The sequence below is a fragment of the Tamandua tetradactyla genome, chromosome 18, assembly GCF_023851605.1.
Source record: "Tamandua tetradactyla isolate mTamTet1 chromosome 18, mTamTet1.pri, whole genome shotgun sequence".
Lineage (NCBI taxonomy): Eukaryota > Metazoa > Chordata > Mammalia > Pilosa > Myrmecophagidae > Tamandua > Tamandua tetradactyla.
Window position 1 is genome coordinate 46,403,224 of NC_135344.1, and position 19,125 is coordinate 46,422,348.

The 19,125-nt window shown below is 39.5% G+C and overlaps 2 protein-coding genes across 7 annotated transcripts in view; one reads left to right on the plus strand and one right to left on the minus strand.

Moving 5' to 3' along the window:
- The window catches only part of KIAA1328 (KIAA1328 ortholog), a 495,375-nt gene extending 494,704 nt beyond the window's left edge, over window positions 1-671 (minus strand). The window contains exon 1 of one of the 2 annotated variants that reach the window (XM_077135599.1): window positions 443-513. In XM_077135599.1, the coding sequence (XP_076991714.1) occupies window positions 443-454 (12 nt within the window). In that variant the 5' untranslated portion in view covers window positions 455-513. Of the gene's footprint in view, window positions 1-442 lie in introns of both variants that reach the window. The other variant, XM_077135595.1, reaches the window with a different exon arrangement.
- The window catches only part of TPGS2 (tubulin polyglutamylase complex subunit 2), a 54,970-nt gene that overhangs the window by 3,912 nt on the left and 31,933 nt on the right, over window positions 1-19,125 (plus strand). The window contains exons 1-2 of one of the 5 annotated variants that reach the window (XM_077135602.1): window positions 729-858; window positions 1,166-1,617. The exons of 1 other annotated variant lie outside the window; for it this stretch is intronic. Coding sequence is in view for 1 of the 4 variants with exons in the window: in XM_077135601.1 (XP_076991716.1) it covers window positions 5,280-5,301 (22 nt within the window). In the remaining 3 variants the exon portion in view is untranslated. Of the gene's footprint in view, window positions 1-728; window positions 859-878; window positions 1,618-5,264; window positions 5,302-19,125 lie in introns of those variants that run through there. 3 more of the 5 variants (XM_077135604.1, XM_077135603.1, XM_077135601.1) reach the window with 3 other exon arrangements.

Here is a 19,125-nt window from a genome sequence, read left to right on the forward strand (position 1 = left end):
TGATAAGATTCAGATGTGCAGTTTCAATATCAGGTATCAAATCTACCTTAAAACTGTTGATCATTTTCTTCAGGCCAAAATATTGTGGTTGAAGAGAACAACTCTCTTTCTTTAACTCATATGAAAACATGGCTGGGATTTTAAGGTTTTCATAGCTTCTGTTTATTCTGCCAATATCTGTCAGTAACTCTAGTTTGCACACACTTTTCTGTTATTTCATTGAGCATAATTTTTAGTATGGAAATGTGCTCTGAAATTTGCATATTGTTTTGAATGAGTTTTTCTTAAAACTTCATCTCTTCCACCATTAATCTCAAAAGAATGGCATCCTACTCCTTTCCCCTTAACTGTCTAAGTTGCTCATTGTCAGAGTGTAATTTGAGACTCTGATTTTCTACCTTCATCATCAACTTAAATGATTTTGAAACTTGTGTTTCCAGACCATTCTCTGCATTTTCAACTTCCTTCTTCAGGGCCAAGATGTAGCTTTTGAGCTCCTTCCTGTGATGAGCTGGAGCTTGCTCAAATGGCATCAGGTGGTGATCACTGTAGTGAGAGGAGACCCTGCACCAAGGATACAATAGCTCCAGGATCCTTCCCACAGAACAGGGTCACAACCTGATTGTGCTTCTCACAAAGTGGTTTCTCTTCCAGATGTTTCCTCTTGTTCCTCCTGGTGGGAAGTTGCATCACAATTTCAGTTATGTGGCACAACAGGGTATTCTTCTTGAAGTTCCTATCAAGGCAGAGCTGGAGGCAGACAGGACAGGGGAGGATGTCCTGCAGATCTTCCCAGCACTGGGTGATACAGGAGCAACAGAAGTTGTGGCCACAGTCAGTAGTCACTGGGTCTCTTAGGTAATCCAAACAGATAGGGCAGCTGGCCTCTTCTCGGAGGTCAGTAAGGGAAGCTGCAAAGGCCATTGTGAACTGAGGCTTTATACCTGAGGAAGTGACCTTCAGGAAGACCTCATTTCCAAGAAAGAGGAACAGTAAGAATAGATGAGCTCAATCCTCATTCTTTCTTCCTGAAGTCTGTACTGAGAAAGCTACTACTCCAATATTTGCTCTGCCTCCTACCATCCAATTTTGGAGAAGCTTAAGTGAGAAGCCAAAGCCCCTAGCCAATTACTGATCTTCCTTTTATGTTCTCCTCCATATTCAGTGAACCAATCAAATTGAAGGTCAGCTGCGGAATTCAGCCCTGTGGTCAGGACTGAAGCACAATTCCAAGTCACTTTATCATTGTGATGCTCCGCTCTGGTCAAGTTCTGGGATGAGCGAAGAAGGTGCTCTTTTATCCATGTCCTACATGATGGAGGCAGAAGAGCCTGTCAGGGATGGAGGGCTCCTCATTTCCATGCAGAGAAGACTATTCAGTCATGTCAGGATCTAGGGTCACCATACTGCAAAGCCTCTGAGTTTGCTCTTATCACAGTGAGCCATTCTTATCTGGAAATGGTTGGAACCCTCCTGATATCCAAATTCCCAGAAGCCAACCAAGAGCCAACTTTGCAAGCACATAATGAAGTTGAAAGTACAGAATTAAAATGATGGCAAGGCCTTGCAGTCTCTAAAACCGGTCACAGTCTGCTGATGGCAGTCCTCCGTCACATAGTGAGTACTTTCTCCTTGTGTCTGCTCTTCTGGTTCTAGCTTTTGGTTTTTCACCTGTGTCTTTCTCTGACTGCTTGTGTCCAAATTTCCTCTTTAGGAGTCCCCCAGTCATACCAGTTAAGACCCACCCTGATTTAATTTTGCCACACTTTAACTAGTAATATCTTCAAAAGGTCGTATTTACAAATGGGTTTATACCCACAGGAATAGTGGGATTAAGACTTGAATATGTCTTTTGTGGGGTACATGATGCAACCTTTGGAGATAAGCAACCTTAGAAGGTTTCTAAGGTTGATGCCATCTAAGATTGATGGCATATCATACAGCTACCTAGAGTGAGTTTCATATCTCTTACTCTGTCTTAGAAGTTATTCCAGGCAGCTTGCAAATGCTTCTGATTAGTCACAAAGGCAAAAGAGTGGGGATGGCTATTCATAATCAGCTACTTTTTACTTATGACAGCTTAATAGACTAAGGACAGTATATTATTGCTCTTTCTTTCTAAACATCCTGAAAATGTTTTTGGTCATTCCCCCAAGATCATCAGTCACTATGGCAATGTGGTAGGAAAAGCAGTAGGCTTAATACAGTGTCCGTGGTTTTGCTCCAAGGTTTAGGTCTGTAAAATTATTTAATGACTGACTGGTTCCACATTTGTCCACATCCTCAGGGGTCACTACTCTCTGGGGTCTCCCTTCCTGGAAACCCAGAATTTTCCAGAACATCACTTTCTGGTTTCTTTGTACCCAAGAATTCAGTTCTCAGCTTATTTCTTTCCTGTCGCATTTCACTATGAGCTGTAAGGAGAAACCAGGCTGCACATTCCACATTGAATTTGGAAATCTCTTCTGCTAAATAACCAAGTTCATAGCTTTTAAAATCTACCTTCCAGCCAAAGCCACTAGTCAATTTTGCCAGATTGTCTGCCATTGTAAAACAAGGATCGCCTTCCTTCCAGTTTGTAATTAACACACACCTCCTTTCTGTTTAAAGTCTTGTCAGAGGTATCTTTAGAGTCCACATTTCTACCAATAGTCTCTTCAAAGCATTCTAGGCCTTCTCTATGAAGCTACTCAAAACTACTCCAAAATCTTCCCCTTATCCTTTTAAAAAACTGTTCCAACATGTTTGATATTTACAAACTGCAGCAGTACCCCACTCTTGGTACCAGAATCTGTTCTAGGGCAGGCAACAGTGGCTCAGTGGCAGAATTCTTGCCTGCTATGCCAGACACCCAGGTTTGATTCCCAGAGCCCCGCCTATGCCAAAAAACATAAAAAATCTGTTGTAGTTTGCTAGCTGTTGGAATGCAATAAACCAGAAACAATGGCTTTTAAAAGGGAGAATTTATCAAATTGCATGTTTACATGTTCTAAGGACGTGAAAATGTCCAAATTAAAGCAAGTCTATAGAAGTTTCCAATCTAAGGCATCCAAGGAAAGATACCTTGGTTCAAGAAGGCCGATGACATTCAGGATTTCTCTCTAAACTGGAAAGGCACATGGCGAATGTGGTTATGTCTGCTAGCATTCTCTGCTGGCTTCTGGTTTCATGAAGTTCCCTCAGGGGCATTTTTCTTCTTTATCTCCAAAGGTCTCTGGCTGTGTGGGCTCTGTAACTCTTTCCAAAAGGGTTTGCTCTTAAAGGGCTCCAGTAAGCAACCCCACCTTAAATGGGTTGAGACACATCCCAATGGAAATCATCTAATCAAAAGTAAACACCCACAATTGGGTGGGTCACATCTCCATGGATAATTAAAAAACTCCCAGCAATACTGAATGAGAATTAAAGTACATGGCTTTTCTGGGGTCCACAAATTCAGACCAGCAAAGATGTCATCACAGGGCAACTAACCTGGTTATTGGCAAATAATTATATATTCTTCTATTCTAGTGCAGATGAAGTGATAGGTTAAAAGACTACAAAACTGATTAAAGCTATATTCTACATCTGCGTAGTATAATTGCTAAGGGGCTATGCCAAGGGGCATGCAACACATTTTCCATATAAGCCCTTGGTTTTTTCCAGCTAGACCAATTCTCGGAGTCCAAGAATTAGCTTCATGACTTAACCTCTTACCTTAATGTTCTTGTCTGTAATATGTAAATAACATTTGTTGCTCATAATGTTGGCTTTGGTGGAACAATTTTTAGATGGGACCACCCTTGAAGGGGCAAATACTATCTTTTATCTAACCAGTTAACTATATAGCTAGGCCTCACCCCAGGTCTTAAGGCATAAAGCTTACAGTGTTTTATCACTGCAGCACCCTGCTTTCCTATGTTTTAGGAAGAAAATATGTAACTATATGGTATGTTTTTGCTCTTCTAAAGCACTTTCATTTCTGCCTCCTCTATTTTCTTTATCAAGAGAGCTATTATTATTATTTATACCTGCTTTCATGGTCAGGTTCATGTGTCACCTTGGCCAAGTGATGGTACATTTTTTGTCTGGTCAGGCAAGTGCTGGCCTGTCTGTTGTAGTTAGAACATTTCATAGAATTAAATCATGACATCAACTGCATCCACAGCTGGTTCCATTTGTAATCAGCCAAGAGGAGTGTCTTCTGCAATGAGTGATGCTCAGTCTAATCACTGGAAGCCTTTTAAGGAAGATTCAGAAGAAACAGGCTCTCTTCCTGCTTTGGCTGGCAAGCCTCTCCTGTGGAGTTCGTCTAGACCCTCCATCAGAATCATCGGCTTCACAGCCTGCCCTGTAGACTTTGGACTCTGAGTTCCTGTGGTCACGTGAAACACTTTTATAAATTTTATATTTGTGAGTGTTCCCTGTTGATTCCGTTGCCCTAGAGAACCCTAACTATTACACCTGCCTTACAGAAGAGAAGGGAAGTTAAGATCTATACAATATCAGAAGACTACTAAATACATAAAACAAGACTAGAATGAGTGGAATCCAAAAATCTAAGCTCCTACATTAGACTATTGCTGCAATCCCAAATTTCTAAGCTCTCTGACAATTAGAGGAAACTTTATGATGGATAGAAAGAGTAGTGGCATTAAATATAGAATCAGAGAAACACAAAAAACTAGGCTAGAAGTCTCTGCCTTTTTCCTAGAAATTTTAAAGATTAATATCAGTATATTCCCTGATTATAGTATATGCTGATTTGAAACTATTATGTACCCCCAGAAAAGCCACATTCTCCTAATCCTAAGCCAATCTTGTGGGGGGTAGACCTGTTTGGGTGGAATCTTTTGATTAGGTTGTTTCCATGGAGATGTGGCTCCGCCCAGTCAAGATGGATATTAATTAGCTTACTGGAGTCCTTTAAGAGGGGAGCATTTTGGAGAAAGCTCAGATGCAGACTTTAAAGCAGCTTGGAGAGCCGACAGAGAGCATACGCCCAGACTCAGACATTTAATGATGCTTAAAGACAGATAGGGTATGATTTCTAAATGTTGTGTTGATTTCTTTTTTTTTTTCTTTCCGTTAATAAAAAAAAAATTAAAAATTAAAAAAATTAAAAAAAAAAGACAGATAGGACCCCAGTGTGCTGGTTTCAGAGTATTATGTACTCCATAAAAGTCATGTTTTAATCCTGATTCAGTCTGTTTCTTTCAATCCTGATTCAAGATTGCAAGACAGAAGATTATCTCCATGGAGATGTGGTGTAACTAGTATGAGTGTGACCTTTTAATTAGATGAGATGTGACTCCATTCAAGGTAGGCCATGATTAGTTTACTGGAATTCTTTAAAGTAGGAAACATTTTGGAGAGAGCTCAGAGCTGACAGGCAGAGCCAATGTAGATGTCTGGAGATTGAGATGGAAATAGCCCAGGTGCTAAGCAGGGGCTTACAGAAATAGCCAGAAGTTGAAGAGAAACTTTCTGGCCACAGTAGATGCTACACTAAGAGGTGAAACCCTGAGTTTTGTCCTGGAGCAGCTAAGTAAATGCCTACAGATGCTCAGAGAGGAAACCACTGGTATCAGAAGCTGGAAGCAACAGAACTGGGAACAAGTACCAGCAGATGCCAGCCATGTGCTTTCCCAGATCACTCTTCCTTGATCCAAGGTATATTTTTTCTGGATGCCTTAGGACATATTTATGATCTTAAAACTGTAAATGTGTAACTTATTAAGTTCCCTTTTTAAAAGCTATTCCATTTCTGGTATATTGCATTCTACCAGCTTAACAAACTAATACACCCAGAGAGGAGGCCACTGGAACCAGGAGCTAAAGCAGTGAAACCTGGGAGCAAGGGACCATGTGCCTTTACATGTGCAGAGAAACCCCAGAGGAGATTGGCCTTTCTTGAGTGAAGGTATCCTCTTGTTGATGCCTTAATTTGGGCATTTTCATGGCCTTGGAGTTATAACTTGTAACTTAATAAATCCCCTTTATAAAAGGCAATCCATCCTAACTTCTGGAAAGATGGCAGAATAGAATAGACTGAGTTTACCCCTGCTCCAAAGAACAGCTAGAGAAGTGACACAAAAATGACCAGGACAGTGGTTCCAAGTACAGATTACCTGAGAGAGTCTTCCACAATACATAGAGAGTTCTTGGATAAAAAAGCTGAAGAATTAATAAGCCCCTTTCCAAATGGAGGCCCAGGGCCCTCAGGAATGCATGGTCAAGGAGGAGGGGATGAGGAAGTAAGCCAAGCCACTCTTATTGAACACACCACACCCACAAACCCAGGCACACCCCCTGCGACCTGTCTCATGCACTTGAACCCTGTGCCCCAAGCACCTGGACTGCAACTCCCCATGCACCAGAGCCCTGCCCCCTGGCACGCCAAACACCACCCAACCCACCCCCTGCACACCCACTATACTGGTTTGAAATTGTGGATCCCAGAAAAGCCATGCCCTTTAATCCTCATTCAGTATTGCTGGTTGGGAGCTTCTTGATTGTTCCCATTGAGATGTGACCCACCCCATTGTGGGTGGTAACTTTTGATTAGATGATTTCTACTGTGTGTGTCTCTACCCATTCAAGGTGGGGTTGCTTACTAGAGCCCTTTAAGAGGAAACTATTTTGAAAAAAGCTTCAGAACCATGAGACCCACAAGATCCCACACAGCCAGACAACTTTGGAGAGGAAGGCAGAAAATGCCTGCAGGGTTACTTCATGAAAGGAGAGTCCTGGCATGAATGCTAGCAGACATCACCATGTTGGCTATGTGCCGTTCCAGTTGAGAAAGAAACCCTGAACGTCATCAGTCTTTTTGAACCAAGGTGTCTTTCCCTGGATGCCTTAGACTGGATATTTCTATAGTCTTGCTTTAATTTGGACATTTTCACAGCCTTAGAACTGTAAACTTGCAACTTTTTAAATTCCCCTTTTTAAAAGCCATTCTGTTTCATTGCATTCCGGCAGCTTGCAAACTAGAACACACACAAACATCATGCTTACTGGAGTCTTTTAGCAGAGTTCCATTTTGGAAAAAGCTTTAGAGCCACACACCAGAGACCTTTGGAGATGAAAAAGGAAAATACATACAGGGAATCCATTTGAAGAAGCTGGTAGAGGAAGCTAGTAGACATGGCCATGTGCCTTCCCAGCTGAGAGAGAAATTCCAGATGTCATCAGCCCTTTCTTTAGAATTAAGGTATCTTTTTCTGGATGCCTGAGTTTGGACATTTATATGGCCTTAGAACTGTAAACTTGGAACTTAATAAATTCCCTCTTTAAAAGCTGTTCCATTTATGGTAGATGGCTTTCCAGCAATACTAACAAACTAAATAACACACACTTTTTGGCACCCCCCACATACAGACCCCTGCACTATGTCCACATGCCTTGGCCTGCCCACTGTGTCACACACATGCACACACCCACATCCCACCGCACCCCGCCCACGCAACCCCTGCAACCTGCCCTGCACACATCCCCCCAAAATAAAGTCTTAGACAACTAAAGGAAATCGACTTCCAAAGTAACTCTATCAAAATAATTAAATGCCTCAAAGGCAACAGAAAATCACAAAGCATATCAAAGAGATATAGCCCAGCCTAATGACCAAATTAAAGCACCAGAGGAGACACTGACATTGGAACAAGTAATCAAAGATGTTCCTACAACTACTAAATAAATTCAGTGGGTTAGCTAATGACATAAAGGAAATCAAGAAGATACTAGAAGAGCATAAAGAAGAATTTGAAAGAACATATGGCAAAATAGCAGATATCACACAGATGAAGGATACTGTAGAGCAAATAAAAAATATACTAGAGACACACAACAGTATATATGAAGAAACAGAAGAAAGAATAAGCAAACTAGAGGACAACAATTGATTTCAAATGTACAGAACAACACATAGCAAAAACAAGGTGGAAAAATTTGAATTGGATTGCAGGGAAATGATGGACAACAAAAAGTGCAAAATGTAAGAATCATTGGTGTCCCAGAAGGAGAAGAGAAAGAGGGCTAGAAAGAATAATTGAAGAGATAATGGGGAAAAATTTCCCAATCCTTATAAAGCACATAAATATGCAAATCAAAGAAGCACAATGGACCCCAAATAGAATAAATCCAAGTAAGCCTACACCAAGACACATATTAATAAATCTTGTCAAATGTTGAAGAACACAGAAAATCCTGAAAGCGGCAAGAGAAAGGCAATCTACTACATGCAGGGGAAACCACATGAGACTGATTCAAATGCCTCAAAAGGCACCTTAGAGGCTAGAAGGCAGTGATATGATATATCTTGGAATCTGAAAGAGAAAGACTTTGAACCAATAATTCTGTACCCTGCCAAATTATCCTTCAAAAAAGTGAGGGAGAGATTAAAATTTTAACAGACAGAGGCTGAGAGAATTTTTCAACAAGAGACCAACCCTATAAGAAATACTAAAGGAAGTTCTCTTGGCTGAGAAAAAAAAAAAAAAAAAGGAGAAGAGGGGTCTGCAGGAGGGCACAGAATTGAAAAGCACCAGTAACGGTAAGTTAAAGGATAGAAAGAGAAAGAGGAAAAAGAATATGTAGCTCTGACAAAAAAACTAAGGGATAAGATGATAGATACAAGAAGTGCCTTATACTATTAACTTTGAGTATTAACGGACTAAACTCATGAATTAAGAGATACAGGTTGGCAGAATGGATTAAGAAATATAATCAGTTTATATGCTGCTTACAAGAGACTCATCTTCAATCCAAAGAAACAATTAGATTGAAAGTGAAATGATGGAAAAAGGTGTCCCATGTGAGCTGTAACCCAAAGAAAGCACTAGTAGGTATATCAGACAAAATAGACTTTAAATGTAAAGAAGTGATAAGAGACAAAGAAGGGCAATACATGTTAATAAAAGGGACAAATCATGAAGGAGAAATAACAGTCATAAATACTTATGCTCCCAATTGGGGAGCTCCAAAACACATGAGGCAAACATTGGGAAAACTGAAGGGAATAATAGACGTTTCAACTAGAATAGTGGGAGATTTCAATACACCACTCTTCTCTGTAGATAGAACAAACCAGACAGAGGATCCACAAGGAAATAGAGAACTTAAACAATTTGATAAATGAATTAGATCTAACAAACATAGATCATTACACCCCAAAATGCTAGGATATACATTCTCCTCTAGTGCTCATGGAATGTCCTCCAACATAGATCATACACTGGGGCACAAAACAGGTCCTTATATGTTTAAGAAAACTGAAATTATTCAAAGAGTTTACTTTGATCGTAGTAGAATGATGCTGGAAATCAATAAACATGAAAAAACTAGAACTTTTCACAAATATATGGAGGTTAAATAATGTACTCTTAAACAACCAATGGGTCAAAGAATAAATTGCTAAAGAAATCAGTAACTTTCTGGAAATGGATGAAAATGAGAATATGACATATTAGAACTTATGGAATGTCGCAGAGGCCATGCTGAGAGGAATTTTATTACCGTAATTGCCTGTATTAAAAAAAGAATAAATTTGATTCAAGGAACCTGCCCATGCAAACAAACAAACAAACAAAAAAGGACTTCACTGCTCACTCGGAGGAGCTATTAAAAGAACAGCAAACTGACCCCAAAGCAGATAGAAGAAGTGAAATAACAAAGATTAGAGCTGAATTAAATGGTAAAAATTGAAGAAAACTCAATATAAAGGGCATATATGAAAAACCATAGCCAGCATTGTACTTGATGGTGAGAGACTGAAAACCTTCCCCCTAATATCAGGAATGAGATAAGGCTGTCCTCTCACAACTGTTATTCAGCATTGTACTGGAAGTTCTAGCTAGCACAATCAGGCAGGAAAAAGAAATAAAAGTATGCAAATTGGAAAGAAAGAAGTAAAACTTTCATTATTTACCATGCAGGAGACCCAGGCTTGATTCTCAGACCATGCACACCTCACCCTCTAAAAGAAAAAACTTTCATTATTTGCAGATGCCATATACTATTTTTGGAAAATCCTGAGAAAGCTGTTTGAGCTAATAAATTCATAAAAGTGGTGGGATGCAAGAGTACTATGCAAAAATTAGTAATGTTGGGGAGGGGGGACCAAGATAATGGCATAGTGAGGTGTAGAATTTAGTTCATCCTTAGAGCAACTAGTAAATAGCCAGGAACAGTACAGAATGACTGTTAGGTGAACATCAGTGATGGACACACAGCGTACACCAGTCTGGACCAGGTGGAACAGCTGAGATCCCACACAGAACTGTAAGTCCCCCAAGCCCGTGGAGGCCAGTTCCCCACCCCCTTGGGCAATCCCAAGGGAAAAGGAAACAGACTTTACTAGTAGCAAGTGCTTAGCTAAATCAAACTCCAATTGCAGAAATAAGTAAAAAATTTTGACTACTGAAAACAGACCCCCAGCACATATAAACCTGGGATAAGCACTAAAGGGAACTAGGAGTTTCTGCCCCAACAGAGAGGGGGCATGGCCGACAGGGGGCAAAAAAAGCTAGAGGTTTTTTGAGTTGGACAGCACAACTCAAAAGATACATAGAGCCACATACCAACTCAAGCTCTTGATTGGCAAACCCAAGGAGTGGAGGTCCAGCTCTGAAAAGGCTTTTTGCTTTTTTTTTTACTACTTAAATAACTCATTAGATAGAACTGGAAACAATCTTAGACTCCAGCAGTGCCCCAGGCAAGGGTGAAATTAAGCTTGTCTGAGAGACAAAGTAAAAGTGAAAGCAGTTAATTCCCTAAAGGGTGTAACTTCCACAAGAAAAGGGGGGTGGTTCTCAGCTCAAGTGGAATCTCTCCTTCAAGGAATTCAGGCCCCAGGAAATGGAAAACAGAAGCAATTAAAGCCATCCTACTACCTCACATCTGTCTCAGCCATGCCCCTGGCAGGGAGAGTCTGCTGAAAGTAAAGGCACCACATCTCTTTAAGGTGGTGGGAACACACGGGCAGACAAGTGCCACATGGTAGGCAGGATAGGAAAAGCACAGACTCTGGAGGCTTCATAGGAAAGTCTAACAACCTGCAGGGGTCTCACTCTCAGGGAAAACTGATGCTGACTACTCTTCCCTTCTGAGATGTGGGCCTGTCTGGTCTGAGAAAATCTGAAAGGGGTCTATAATATCTGAGGAGACCCTCCAAAAAAAAAAAAAAAAAAAAAAAAAGACTCCTTTAGGCAGGGCAAGAAACAAAAACAAGAACTGAAAAAGTCTGATTCGTTAAACAGAACTTATGCTAGGGGTCTAGAATAGGTTGAACTCAATATCAAAGAACATATAGAGCCCAAAACCATCCAGCAAGAAAACCCTAGGTAAAAGTGGAAAAACAACCTTCAGAATAAACTAATTAAGGAAATCAAATGCCTAGATGCCAGCAAAAAATATTGTCACACTAGAAAAATCGAAGATGCAGCCCAGTCACAGGAACAAACTAAAACTTAAAATTAAATTCAGGAGTTAAAACAACTAATTCATCATGTTTGAATAGATATGGAAAATCTCATCAAAAATCAAATCAGTGAGTTGAGAGAGGATAAAGAAGACAATGGACAAACAAAAAGAAGAACTCAAAAGTTTGAAAAAACAGATCACAGAACTTATGGGAATGAAAGGCACAATAGAAAAGAAAAAAAGAATGGAAACTTAAAGCAATAGATTTGAAGAAATAGAAGAAAGGATTAGTGAACTAGAGGACTGTAAATCCGAAATCCGACACACAAAAGAAAATATGGGGGAAAAGAATGGAAAAATATGAGCAGGGTCTCAGAGAATTGAATGACAACATGAAGCGCACACATAAATGTGTTGCGGGTGTCCCAGAAGGAGAAGAGAAGGGAAAAGGAGGAGAAAGAGTAATGAAGGAAATAATCACTGAAAATGTCCCATCTCTTATGAAAAACATAAAATTACAGATCCAGAAGTGCAGCATACCCCAAACAGAATAGACCCAAATAGACATACTCCAAGACACTTATCAGATTGTCAAATGTGAAAGATTAAAGAGAATTTTGAAAGCAGCAAGAGAAAAACAAGCCATCTGTATAGGGAAGCAAAATAAGACTATGTGTGGATTTCTCAGCAAAAACCATGGAGTGAGAAGGCAGTGGTATATATTTAAGATTCTAAAAGAAAAACACTACCAACCAGGAATCCTAAAGCCAGCAAAATCATCCTTCAGAAATGAGGGGAGATTAAAATATTTACAGACAAACAACCACTGAGAGAATTTGTGACTAAGAGGCCGACTCTGCAAGAAGTACTAAAGGGAGCACTACAGGCAGGTAGGAAAATACAGGAAAGAGGGGTTTGGAGAAGAGTATAGAAATGAAGATCATCAGTAAGGTAAAAAGAGAAAAAAAAAATAGATATGACAAATGAAATCCAAAAGACAAAATGGTAGAAGAAAGTACTGCCTCTATAGTAATAACTTTATTTTATTTATTTATTTTTACATGGGCAGGTCCCGGGAATCGAACCCGGGTCCTCTGGCATGGCAAGCAAGCATTCTTGCCTGCTGAGCCACCGTGGCCCGCCCTATAGTAATAACTTTAAATGTTAATGGATTAAACTCCCCAATCAAAAGACATAGACTGGCAGAATGGATTAAAAAAGAAACAAAACAGAATCTATCTATATGCTGTCTACAAGAGACTCATTTTAGACCCAATGGCAAAAGTAGGTTGAAATGAAAGGTTGGGAAAAGATATTTCATACAAAGAACAATCAGAAAACAGCAAGAGTAGCTATATTAATGCCCAATAAATTAGACTGCAAATTGTAAAACAATTAAAAGAGACAAAGAAGGACACTGTGTATCACTGAAAGGAATGATTCACCAAGAAGACATAACAATCATAAAAATTTATGCACCGAGGCAGAGTGTCCCAAAGTACATGAGGCAAACACTGACAACACTGAAGGGAGAAGTAAGCACCTCTACCATAATAGTTGGAGACTTCAATTCCCCACTCCCATCAGTGAATAGGCAGAGAAACTACAAGGAAACAGAGATTTTGAATAATACAATAAATGATCTAGACTTAACAGACATCTACATAACATTACACCCCACTACAGCAAGATACACGTTTTTTTCAAATGCTCCTGGATCATCCTTAAGGAAAGACCATATGCTGGGTCACAAAGCAAGTCTCAATAAATTTTAAAAAATTGAAATCATACAAAACCCTTTCTCAGATCATAATGGAATGAAGTTAGAAATAAATAACAGGCAGAGAGCCAGAAAATACGCAAATATATGGAAGCTGAACAGATTCTTCAACAACCAGTGGGTCAAGGGACAAATTATGAGAGAAATCAGTAAATATCTTGAGGCAAATGGAAATGGAAATACAACTTATCAAAATTTATGGGATATAACAAAGGCCCTACTGGGAGGGAAATTTATTGCCTTAAATGCCTATATTAAAAAAGAAGAAAGAGTAAAAATCAAGGTATTAAATGTTCACTTGGTAGAACTAGAGGAGGAACAGCAAACTAACCCAGAAGCAAACTAAAGAAAAGAAATAACAAAGATTAGAACAGAAATAAATGAAACTGAGAACATGAAAACAATTCAGAAAATCAACAAAACCAGAAATTGGTTCTTTGAGAAAATCAATACAATCAATGGACCTTTAGCTAGGTTGATCAAAGAAAGGGGGGGGGGGGAGACAGAGAGAGAGAGAGAGAGAATGCAATGCAAAGAAATAAAATTAGAAATGGAAGAGGGGACAAAACCATTGAGTCCACAGGAATAAAGGAAGTAATGAGAGGATACTATAGGCAACTATATACTGATAAACTAGACAACATAGATGAATGGACAACATCCTAGAAAGGCATGAACAACAAACATTGACTCAAGAAGAAATAGATTACCTCAACAAACCAATCACAAGTAAAGAGATTCAGTCATCAAGAAGTTCCCCCCAAAAAGGTCTAGGACCAGATGGCTTCACATATGAATTCTACCATGCATTCAAGAAAGAATTAATACCAGTTGTGCTCAAACTCTTCAAAAAAGTTGAAGAGGAAGGAAAGCTATCTAAGTCTTTTTGTGAAGCCAACATCATCTGCATGCCAAAGCCAGACAAAGACACTACAAGAAAATGAAATTACAGACCAATCTCTTTAATGAACATATTTGCCAAAGTCCTCAACAAAACATGCACAAATTGAATCCAGCAGCACACTAAAAGAAGTATACATCATGACCAAATGGGATTTATTCCCGGTAGGCAAGGATGGTTCAACAGAAGAGAATCAATGAATGTAATACACCATATCAACAAATGAAAGCAGAAAAACCACATGATCATCTCGATTGATGCAGAAAAACGTCAAAATTCAGCATCCTTTCTTGATGAAAACACTTCAAAGGATAGGAATAGAAGGGAACTTCCTCAGCACAATAAAGGGAATATATGAAAAACCCACAGCTAACATCAACCTGAATAGGGAAAGACTGAAAGCTTCCCCCCTAAGATGGGGAAGAAGACAGAGATGTCCACTTAGTCACCATTGTTATTCAGCATTGTGTTACAAAGTTCTAGCCAGAGCAATTAGACAAGAAAAAGATATAAAAACCTTCCAGATTAGAAAGGAAGAAGTAAAACTCTCACTGTTTGCAGATAATATGATAGTTGAAAATCCTGAAAAATCCACAGCAAAGCTACTAGAGCTAATAAATAATTACAACAAAGTGGCAGGGTACAAGATCACCACCCAAAAATCAGTAGTGTCTATGCACAAGTAGTGAGCAATCTGAGGAGGAAATCAGGGGAAAAAATTTCATTTACACTAACGACAAAAAAATTATTTAGGAATAAATTTAACAAAGGCTTATACACAGAAAAGTACAAGAAATTGCTAAAAGAAATCAAGACCTAAATAAATGAAATACTGTGTTCATGTATTGGAAGACTAAATAGAGTTAAGATATCAATTCTACCCAAATTGATTTATAGATGCAATGCAATACCAGTTAAAATACTAACAGCTTACTTTTCAGAAGTAGAAAAACCAATAACCAAATTTATTTGGAAGTGCAGGGTGCTCTGAATAAGTAAAAATATCTTGAGAAAGGGAAATGAAGTGAAAGGTCTCACACTCCCTGACTTTAAAGCATATTTTAAAGCTACAGTGGTCAAAATAGCATGGTACTGGCAAACAGGTATTATACTTTATTATATAATGGAATCAAATTGAGTGTTTATAAATAGACCCTCTCATCTATGCACAATTGATCTTTGATAGGTCAGTGAAGACTACTCAACTGAGACAGAGCAGCCTGCCTCTTCAATATATTGTGTTTGGAGAACTGGATTGGAAGACTAAATATAGTTAAGATGTCAATTCTACCCAAATTGATTTACAGATCCAATGCAATGCCAATTAAAATCCCAACATCTTACTTTGCTGAAATAGAGAGAGCAATAACTAAATTGTTTTGGAAGGGCAGGGTACACTGAATAGCTAAAAATGTCTTGAGAAAGAAAAATGAAGTGGGAGGTCTCACAGTACCTGACATTAAACCATGTTGTGAAGCTACAATAGTCAAAACAGCATGGTAGGGGCATAAAGATAAATATATCAACCAATAGACTCAAATTGAGTATTCAGAAACAGACTCTTTCATCTATGGACAATTAATCTTTGACAAGGCAGTCAAGCCAACCCACCTGGGACAGAGCAGCCTCTTCAATAAATAGCATTTTAAGAACTAGATATCCATATGAAAAAAATGAAAAAAACTCTTCTTTGCCTCCATTGTGTAATTGCACTCCTATTTCTCCTTGATAGTCAGGATCAGTCACCTCAGACAGAGGTGCCTACTGAAACAGTGGCATGAGAAGCCCAAAGTGGCCTGGTGGCAGTCTTAATTCAATTGAATCATTGTTGTGTATCCTGGAAGGAACACTCCTTCTTTTGGAACTAAGACCTGTAGACTAGCAAAGCTTAAGGTTTCAGGGACAGGAAGCAAAAATTTTCCTAGTGGATCACTAGGAGTGATAGTAAGTTATGTCACTCCCATTTCCACCCCTTGATTGCTGGACCTGTATGGGAGAAATAGCACCATAGAGTGGGCAGTGAGTCAGAGCATACACAGCCTCCTAGAGAACATTATCCCAGCCCTGCAAGGTACTGCCACCAGGTTGGCGCCATATTTGGGTCTTCAAAAAAGCCGTTCCACCATTCTAGCAATCGAGCTGCCTCTGGGTAATGGGGAACATGGTAAGACCGGAGAATTCCATGAGCATGTGCCCATTCCCACACTTCATTTGCTGTGAAGTGGGTTTCTTTATCAGAAGTAATGTTATGTGGAATACCATGACGGTGGATAAGGCATTTTGTAAATGGTAGTTTTTTCAGAAGCATTGTGTGCAGTGAATGCAAACCCATATCCAGAGTATATGTCTATTCCAGTTAAACAAATTCCTGCCCCTTCCACAATGGAAGTGGTCCACTGTAATCAACCTGCCACAGGGTAGCAGGCTGATCACCTCGGGGAATGGTGCTATATCAGGGACTGAGTATGGGACTCAGTTGCTGCTGTTTGCAAATACCAAACATGTTGAAACAGTTTTTTTTAATAAGTGGAAGATTTTGGAAGAACTGTGAGGAGCTTGATAGAGAAGGCCTAGAGTGCTTTGAAGACACTGTTGGTATAAATGGAACCACTGCCAATCTGGCGAAAAGGGACAGACAGAAAAGGGACAAATTGGAGTTTGCAAAATGAGAACCATGGAAGCTAAGGTCTGAAGTCAAGAAACCTTGGGCCAGGAGAGCGGACCCACACATACATGTGGAGGGCAGGTCTTCCACTTCATTGCTTGGGAAGAGTTGTGCCACCCCTGGCTTTGGAGAGGGTGGAGTGAATAAACTGGGTATTGGGGAGAGCCTGGCTGCTGCCCCATTGTTCTGAAAGGGTTGAGTTTGTGCTCTGGAGATAGCAGAGATCCTGGGTGCTACCCTGAAGCTTGGAGAGGGTGGAATTGAGTAAAGTTGATCTCACCAATGTACCCCAAGATTGCAACCACTCAAGTGTTTGGAGAGAGCAAAGCCACTGTCTAGCCCTTGGAAAGTGTGGGGATGCTGCTTTCTAAAGCCTCAAGGATAAATGACTTTCTGACTTTGAAATCCAATCGAGTTTGTCCTACAGGTTTTCAGAACTGTTTGTTTTATTTTCTATGTTCCTTTTATTTTCTCCCTGTGGTAATGACAACATATATCCTATAACTGTTCTTCCTTTATATATCGGCAGCAGGTAATTCTGAGTTTCGCAGGTCCAGAGCCAGAACAGAAGGTTTGCCGATTCATGCCCGTAGCTGAATCGGATACATCTTCCAAATACTTTTCCAAAAGTATTTGGAAAGTCCCTTGAGGGATGAAAGAAAACATATGAAACTATTAAACTTTATCACTGTGGGAACTCCTGGACTCCCAAGTCATTAGCCAAGCCCTTGATCTTGATGCTTGCTCTTGTGAAGCTTATTTAAGTAATAGAAAAGCTAAGGTTACTTATAGTTATGCCTAAGTGTTACTTCCAGATGACCTCTTTTGTTGCTCAGATGTGGCCTCTCTCTAAGCCCAACTCTGCGAGGAAAATCATTGCCCTCCCCACTCCATGGGACATGACATCCAGGGGTGAAGATCTCTCTGGCAGCATCATATATGACTACCAGGGATGAGCCTGGCCTAGGCACCATGTGATCGACAATGCCTTCCTGACCAAAAGGGGAAAAAGAGTTGTGACAAAATGAAGTATCAGTGGCTGAGAGAGTTCACATAGAGTCAAGAGGCAATTCTGGATGCTACTCTTAAGCAAGCTTCAGCTAGATATTGCTATTTACCATGGTTTGTCAAACCCCACCTGAGACCAATCCTGGCAACCCTAAAGAACACCTTGGGCTTTATCTGAAATTCTACAAAGGTTCCATGTACTATGATTACTTTCCAAAAATCTGTAACCTCCAGATGCTTTACTAGGCCGAATGAGTCCTGAAACCCAGAGGGGCCAGCCTTTTCAGAACATCAACTAGTTCCATCCCCTTATCCCATATTAACAACAAGCCCTTTCCAACATGAAAAAGTTGGGATGGGCATAGCCCAAATATCCCTAAAGGTTGGGGGAAATAGCAAAGGAAAAGGTGGATTTATAAACAAGAAGATAGAATTTAACAAATGAGTGTGACTGCTGAATCATTATATTGATATTTCCTTTAGTCTCCAGTGTCTTTTAGCAAGCAGCCGGAAAAACCTAAAATTGTGGAACTGTAACCCATTCCAAACTCTGAATACTGTTGTATAACTAATTGCTATGGTGTGCTTTGAAATTTATTGTGTTTTTGTACATTTGTTATTTTTCACAATTCGGAAAAAAAGTTTAAAAAATCATATAAGCCACTGCTTAGCAGGCAAACATAAATAAATAAATAAATGGGAAACCAAAAAATAAGAAAGTCAGTTGTCTCTGGTATATTGCATTCCAGCAGCTTCAGCAAACCAAAACAGTATAATTAGTACTGATAGTGAAGAAACAAGATTCACTTCAAGACAGAATGTAATTAAGTACAAACATGTCTGACCCTGACCTTACATGTCATGGAATTGGGATATCAGGAAAAGCAGAGATAGATTTTATGTCCTAGATTAAGGATTTCAGAATCTCGAATGTCTACAAGTGGAGAATGTGGGAGAAAGTATTGAAATCTGTTATATTCCACTCAAATGGCTTCTCTTTTGCTTCAACATGAAAGGTAGAACATGAGGAGGGGGAGACCAGATTATCTGGAGACCTTTCCCTGCTTTGAGGCTTTAGAGATAAGATTTATTTTGTTCTTAATTTGATAATGTTAGCCTAGCTTTTAAATCCTGGACCTCAGAGTAGGTCATGTTTCAAGAGAAGTTTTATTTAGGAGAAAGATTAGCAAGCACGTTTTATATCTTATAAAAGTTATTGAGGTGCTGTTTCTTCTTTTCACCATGTCCTAAGTGTATAGATTTAAGTCACTGAGAAGTTTAGTATGAAACCACTAGGAATCTACAACCTCTGTTCTTTAGTCAGTAAGCTAAAGGATTGGGCAACAGAAAGGATTGTTAGTGTCCTTTCTG